At 37.2% G+C, this 8,210-nt stretch overlaps 1 protein-coding gene across 1 annotated transcript; it reads right to left on the reverse strand.

Annotated features, from left to right (window-relative positions):
- Nucleotides 1–4,031: 4,031 nt before the first annotated feature.
- LOC103507194 (proteasome subunit alpha type-2-like) lies at nt 4,032–4,688 on the reverse strand. The gene has a single exon (XM_008471645.1). The coding sequence runs from the start codon at nt 4,686–4,688 to the stop codon at nt 4,032–4,034; it is 657 nt and encodes a 218-aa protein (XP_008469867.1).
- Between the last annotated feature and the right edge of the window lie 3,522 nt (nt 4,689–8,210).

Below are 8,210 nucleotides of genomic sequence, written 5' to 3' on the forward strand. Positions count from 1 at the left end.
GCAATCGGAAGGTGGATAAGTTTTTTTTTTTCCGTTAGGCGCTTTAATACTATTGTGTCGTTCGCGCCGACCCCTGTTTGTGACTAGATCTTAGTGTAGATGCCAATGGCCTTCATGTACATTAGTGTCGAATCAATTGGAAAAGTTTGGTATTGGTGCTAGAGTACTTATTAAGAGATGGCAAGTTAGCCATTAGTTTGGTTGGGTTTTCTTGATGTAATCCTTTTAGGACGCATCTACATGTTGTAAACTGGACCTATTACTCAGTCTTCAACATGGATGTGCATTTTGCTTTATCTTAAAATGTGCCTAATCTTTTTGGGAGTTCATGAGCAGTTTCATTTGAATTGATTTACCTACAGTTGCATGGAGATAATAATCTAATTCGCAGATCTACAAAGCAACTTGAAAAGGAAATGATCTTCCAGATCTACCAAGTAGAGATACGTCACCTCTGATGCTCTTTGCCGGGATTGTTGGGAGATTTATTTCTCTTCTCTCTCTGCTTCACTAATTTTCTCGTGTCTATCTCATTCTCTCGAAATAATTCAACTCTGACTAAATCTCTACCTGCATGATAAAACAAGAGGGGCCATTGTCACAGATTTATTAACTCTAGTTTTCTTACCGATTCAGCAGAATAAAGTTGAACCTAAATCTGACTCCGAATGACTAAAAAGTCGGACAGTCTTCATATGGCACTACCTACTATCAGATTTAGTTTTATTTTTCAAAGTATTTTTTATTAATAATTTCATTTTCATCAGGGAGCTAGTAAGAGTACAATCATTCAACGGACCCTTTTGTTTTCTATCCGTTAATTTCTACTGAACCTGACTAACCTGTCAGAGTTGAATCTGAATTTCCTCTCCATAGACATTAGTTCTCTGATAAACAGGAGATTGGCACTTGCAAAATTGAAAGATGCACCGACTTAAGTTCTAACATGCACTAACTCAAGCACGGGTACTTGAGGGTGTACAGTGCAACTTGAAAATTGCCCCGTGCACGGTACAAATCCAATCATAACGGTGATCCACCTGATAATGACAGGCAAATATGTGTACCGTACACAAAATTCGGTACACTCGGGTGTAAATTGCTGAAATATTGAAGACGTTCCAGACCATCAGTAATAACAGCGTTCATTACTCTCAACTTATTGATGATAATTACCTACTTAACAGGCACCCACATCAGATACCCGGCGATTAATTCGGTATACTTGGTGGTCAGGTCAGGGCTTTGACTTAGTGGAAAGCTAGGGCAAACCATGTAATGAATACTAGAACCACTATGAAAAGGATTATAAGAAAAAACGATTGAGTAGTTTTGTACAAAGGATCAACTTTAAGTTTATCGGATTGTTTCAGAAATGTCAGAATGATTCAAAATGTCAGAGCATCAGAGCAAAGGTCTTCTAGGGTGAGGACGAGCCAGTCTTCAGTCGAATCCAATTGGACTAAACTGTCCTCAGGCCATAACCTTATCAGAAGTGATGGTCGTTCTTTTGTCAAGGTGTGAAGGTTCTTGGCATCCAGACGTAGCTATTATCAAAGTAATCACATTTACAATCGGGCATATCAAGAGGTCGTTGAAAATCAGCAAGTTGGAACTGATCACATTGGCAAGGGACTTGGAATAATTTTCAACTATGCATTCGGAGAATATCTAAAAACATCTGACGAAACACTTGGTGTCTGATTTCAAAGCCTTTTTGATTCGCCAGACGCCAGAGATCTACCAAAGGAAAGTATAAGATGACTTATTTAGCAATGCTGAAAAGGATCTCCTTTTAATAATGCTAGGCTAGCCGCTGGTCATTCGACTCAGCCTCGTGAGAAAAATAAGTTTCTATGAAGACAGACATTTTCAGTGGCAAAGTGAGTTAAATTCAGATTTGTTCCCAACATCAGTTGGAAGGATCTCCTCACAGAAGTCAATAATAACTTAATAACCTAAAGTAGTTAGATCTATCCTTGGAGCAAAACCTAATGATGTCCCTGATGGTGCGATATGCCATTATGGACACTGTTGATAATTGGAGGAGCGAGTATAGCACCTTATGGTAACAAATAGGAACCTCTCTGCTCTAACCTGGTGAACTCTTTCCATTGTAGACTACCGAGGACTTCATGCTAGTAGTTGTTATATTCTGTCGAATTCTATCAAATTACTTAGATAGGTTACTATAATATCTAGGTATACCTTACCAATTATTTCATTATGCAATTAAATGCATTTCCTAGATCAGGAAACTCGGCATGTAGAATATTGTTGGTACTGTTATGTTAATACGTTGAGGTGTAATAGGAGCTAAATTTTGGAGTTCGGTAATCAACATGACTCGATGAAATAAAAACAAATTGTTCTTGAAAGATGTTTCTTAGGTCACCTTTTCTTTTTATTTTTATTATTATTTTTTTCTATAAGGCGACCATTTTTTAAATCTTCTATGACGCCCAATTCTAGGATTATCATCATTACTCTCAGTATTAGGCATCGCACTGTGAAAGCTCTGTATAAGCTCCAGGATTTTATGTTTTGGAGCACTCTCTCCTTCTCCATTGTCCAGAGATTACGTCAATCCAGCTTGGCATCAGCGTGAAGACATCTAGCTATTGTTCTAAGCTTAGCGCTGAGTCATGTCATTACAATACAGACGCCTAAACCTTAGGGTAAGAATTAGGCACTTCGAAAGTTCTGGTTTTGCAACTTTGTACATTCAAGTACCTCTAAAACAGCACATATGAATCCTAACGTAGCGTACTTACTTCCATCTGGCCTAACAGAACTTCATTACGAGTATTCAGTATTAGGTTGCTGTTGTTTTTTAAACGAGCAGATACCACTTGTGTTGTATAAATACTTTAGTAGGTACTTATATTTGATGAAATTCATCTAATGAAGTACCTACCTAATGACTCTTTGTGTTTTGTACCAATTTCAATAAACTCCGTACCGTACGGTACCCTAAGTAGGTAAGTAAGTTTACTTTCAAAACTGATAGAAGGACATTTGCCAATTAAAATCTTGCCATACTTTTCATGATTGAGGAACATTTGAGATTTTGTCCGCCTAAAAGTTTTTTCAGGGAAACAATCTTGATCTTCCATTTGGGGTTTCAAAAAAGTATGATAAGATTGATAAGTTATGAAAACATTGAGAACCTACCTACCTGCCTATGCGAGATACTGCAATCAATATTATTAAGTAGGTAAATGGACCAGAGGTACTCAGAGGAACTGTAACCATTTCAAAACTTCCTGATAATGACGTTTACTGCCCGTCTTGACACAAGGTTGTTGGTAATGTCACCGCATATTTAGAAAGAAAAATCTCTAGTATCTGAAATATGACACAAGATCCAATTAGAACTCTCTTTCGGAATCAGTACGTAGAACAGGAAGTACCAATTAGAATATAGCCAAATAATATAGCACGATGCGTGGTAGTAATACCATTCTTCATGCCATTGTTTCATTCTCGTTAGAATACCTAACCTTTCCCATTAAGCTTATCCTACAATCTCTTTAGATATTCCACTCAATTTCAGAAATTACCCAATCACACCTCTTCCAACCAAATAATATAGCACGATGCGTGGTAGTAATACCATTCTTCATGCCATTGTTTCATTCTCGTTAGATACCTAACCTTTCCCATTAAGCTTATCCTACAATCTCTTTAGATATTCCACTCAATTTCAGAAATTACCCAATCACACCTCTTCCAATTCCAAATGGTTCCGCAATTAGAAGAGCAACTTTCATGATCAATTTGGTGTAATCTGAAATGAAATTTTGAAACAAAACGTGCTCTGGTGTTTTGATTTCTGAATTCAAATTAGACAAGACACCTGGATCATTCAGAATAGCATGGATTGATATTAAAAATCGTTAGGATTGTAAATGTTATTCATAGAACACGAGTTGTCTTAATCAGGACTTTGGATTATAAAAAGTTCTAAAATCTTCCTATGAGAAAAATAGTGAGATGTTCATCGGAGATTGCAACTGAATATTTCCTCATCAGATTACTGTGGAGGTGAAAGCCGAACCCTCCTCTGCTCCTGTTCTGCTCACTTGTATATCTCCAGGTTGTAAGGTGAACACCTCATGTAGAATAGATACACACTTATCTATAGCTTGGTCCAGGGATAAACTTGACACATTGTCTCTGGTCAGTAGTTGTTCAATGTGTTCACTATTGTCTCCTAGGACTTGAATGTTATTCTCATAGTGGAACACTTCACCTCCTGCATTGATCTTGTAAAGGATTCCACGAGCACCTAGCACAATGTTTGCTGCAAATGGTCTGTAGCCAACCATGCGCGTGTATTGATTGAGTAGGGCAGACAGTTCCTTCATGATCATTACACTTGAGATGGGACTCTCATGAATCACTTGATATCGGGCAGACTGCTTCTTGGCGTAACCACTGAGAGCGCGGAAATCAGCTTCATTTCCACAAAACGACATGCTCATGTTTTCATTGATGTTCACTATTTGGGGACTTGACCATTTCTCCACTAAAATAGAACTCTCACGAGATACTTTGATAAAAGCAAGACCATCAGGTTTGACAATAGCAATAGAAGTGTTGGGGTCATTTCTAACACTGAGCTCTGCCAATTGATATGTGGATTGGAAACTGTCTTCGTTAGCAGTCGATGGCGGCAAATCCATTATAAAATCGTAAAAGTTTCAATTGACTTGATCCAAATTGGCAATAAATACAAATTGGGCTAAAATTTTTGACTCAGCAGATTGGAAATCAAGCCACTAAGATAATTTCCCATGGATCTCATGGCGAACATTTCCCTGATGTTGAAATTACCTAGCTACATAATATTTCAGTATCTACTTCATGGCATCGTGCATCTTTGGTAATTTTATTCCTAAACAAATTGCACAAGAGATCAACTTTACCATTCTCTGCTGTTCATTCTTACCTACTTCATGTCTAAAAGGTTAAATAGCTTGCAGGTTTCATTTGAATATCGTTTCAGTTCCCTTAAACTCCTCACACGTTCCTTTCTTTTTCATTTCTATCTCCCGAAGAACTTTCAGTCAGGTACCAATCTTGGTTTTTTATTTCTCCCGCGTGTTTTAGTAAAAGTATTTTGTTGTACTTTTTTATCTTTTGCCAATTTATTCGCATGAGTGCTCCGGATTATTCTACAATTTTATTTTCCGTTCTTATTCCTACATATTCTCGCACTCTCACTCTGTTCCATACTCCCGAAGAACTTTCAGTCAGGTACCAATCTTGGTTTTTTATTTCTCCCGCATGTTTTAGTAAAAGTATTTTGTTGTACTTTTTTATCTTTTGCCGATTTATTCGCATGAGTGCTCCGGATTATTCTACAATTTTATTTTCCGTTCTTATTCCTACATATTCTCGCACTCTCACTCTGTTCCATGTGGATAAGTTTGGTATTGGTGCTAGAGTACTTATTAACAGATGGCAAGTTAGCCATTAGTTTGATTGGGTTTTCTTGATGCAATCCTTTTAGGACACATCTACATATTATAAACTGGACCTATTGCTCAGTCTTCAACATGGATGTGCATTTTGCTTTATCTAAATGTGCCTAATCTTTTTGGAAGTTCATGAGCAGTTTCATTTGAATTGATTTGCCTACAGTTGCATGGAGATAATGATCTAATTCGCAGATCTACAAAGCAACTTGAACAGGAAATGATCTTCCAGATTTACCAAGTAGAGATACGTCACCTCTGATGCTCTTTGCCGGGATTGTTGGGAGATTTATTTCTCTTCTCTCTCTGCTTCACTAATTTTCTCGTGTCTATCTCATTCTCTCGAAATTGCTCTAACCTGGTGAACTCTTTCCATTGTAGACTACCGAGGACTTCATGCTAGTAGTTGTTATATTCTGTCGAATTCTATCAAATTACTTAGATAGGTTACTATAATATCTAGGTATACCTTACCAATTATTTCATTATGCAATTAAATGCATTTCCTAGATCAGGAAACTCGGCATGTAGAATATTGTTGGTACTGTTATGTTAATACGTTGAGGTGTAATAGGAGCTAAATTTTGGAGTTCGGTAATCAACATGACTCGATGAAATAAAAACAAATTGTTCTTGAAAGATGTTTCTTAGGTCACCTTTTCTTTTTATTTTTATTATTATTTTTTTCTATAAGGCGACCATTTTTTAAATCTTCTATGACGCCCAATTCTAGGATTATCATCATTACTCTCAGTATTAGGCATCGCACTGTGAAAGCTCTGTATAAGCTCCAGGATTTTATGTTTTGGAGCACTCTCTCCTTCTCCATTGTCCAGAGATTACGTCAATCCAGCTTGGCATCAGCGTGAAGACATCTAGCTATTGTTCTAAGCTTAGCGCTGAGTCATGTCATTACAATACAGACGCCTAAACCTTAGGGTAAGAATTAGGCACTTCGAAAGTTCTGGTTTTGCAACTTTGTACATTCAAGTACCTCTAAAACAGCACATATGAATCCTAACGTAGCGTACTTACTTCCATCTGGCCTAACAGAACTTCATTACGAGTATTCAGTATTAGGTTGCTGTTGTTTTTTAAACGAGCAGATACCACTTGTGTTGTATAAATACTTTAGTAGGTACTTATATTTGATGAAATTCATCTAATGAAGTACCTACCTAATGACTCTTTGTGTTTTGTACCAATTTCAATAAACTCCGTACCGTACGGTACCCTAAGTAGGTAAGTAAGTTTACTTTCAAAACTGATAGAAGGACATTTGCCAATTAAAATCTTGCCATACTGGGCTTTAACTTAGTGGAAACCAAGGGCAAACCATGTAATGAATACTAGAACACTATGAAAAGGATTTTAAGAAAAGACGATCAAGTAGCTTTGTACCTACAAAGGATTTGAGTTTATCGGATTGTGTCAGAATGATTCAAAATGTCAGAGCATCAGAGCAAAGGTCTTCTAGGGTGAGCACGAGCCAGTCTTCAGTCGAATCTAATTGGACCAAACTGTCCTCAGGCCAGTCAGGCCATAACCTTATCAGAAGTGATGGTCGTTCTTTTGTCAAGGTGTGAAGGTTCTTGGCATCCAGACGTAGCTATTATCAAAGTAATCACATTTACAATCGGGCATATCAAGAGGTCGTTGAAAATCAGCAAGTTGGAACTGATCACATTGGCAAGGGACTTGGAATAATTTTCAACCATGCATTCGGAGAATATTTAAAAACATCTGACGAAACACTTGGTATCTGATTTCAAAGCCTTTTTGATTCGCCAGACGCCAGAGATCTACCAAAGAGATCTACCAAAGGAAAGTATAAGATGACTTATTTAGCAATGCTGAAAAGGGTCCCCTTTTAATAATGCTAGGCTAGCCGCTGGTCTATGCATTCGGAGAATATCTAAAAACATCTGACGAAACACTTGGTGTCTGATTTCAAAGCCTTTTTGATTCGCCAGACGCCAGAGATCTACCAAAGGAAAGTATAAGATGACTTATTTAGCAATGCTGAAAAGGATCTCCTTTTAATAATGCTAGGCTAGCCGCTGGTCATTCGACTCAGCCTCGTGAGAAAAATAAGTTTCTATGAAGACAGACATTTTCAGTGGCAAAGTGAGTTAAATTCAGATTTGTTCCCAACATCAGTTGGAAGGATCTCCTCACAGAAGTCAATAATAACTTAATAACCTAAAGTAGTTAGATCTATCCTTGGAGCAAAACCTAATGATGTCCCTGATGGTGCGATATGCCATTATGGACACTGTTGATAATTGGAGGAGCGAGTATAGCACCTTATGGTAACAAATAGGAACCTCTCTGCTCTAACCTGGTGAACTCTTTCCATTGTAGACTACCGAGGACTTCATGCTAGTAGTTGTTATATTCTGTCGAATTCTATCAAATTACTTAGATAGGTTACTATAATATCTAGGTATACCTTACCAATTATTTCATTATGCAATTAAATGCATTTCCTAGATCAGGAAACTCGGCATGTAGAATATTGTTGGTACTGTTATGTTAATACGTTGAGGTGTAATAGGAGCTAAATTTTGGAGTTCGGTAATCAACATGACTCGATGAAATAAAAACAAATTGTTCTTGAAAGATGTTTCTTAGGTCACCTTTTCTTTTTATTTTTATTATTATTTTTTTCTATAAGGCGACCATTTTTTAAATCTTCTATGACGCCCAATTCTAGGATTATCATCA

Source organism: Diaphorina citri, unplaced genomic scaffold (genome assembly GCF_000475195.1).
Source record: "Diaphorina citri unplaced genomic scaffold, Diaci psyllid genome assembly version 1.1 scaffold295, whole genome shotgun sequence".
NCBI classification, from domain to species: domain Eukaryota; kingdom Metazoa; phylum Arthropoda; class Insecta; order Hemiptera; family Psyllidae; genus Diaphorina; species Diaphorina citri.

Coding starts and splice junctions, on each gene's coding strand:
- LOC103507194 (XM_008471645.1), bottom strand. CDS start 4,688: ATGGATTTGCCGCCATCGACTGCTAACGAAGACAGTTTCCAATCCACA.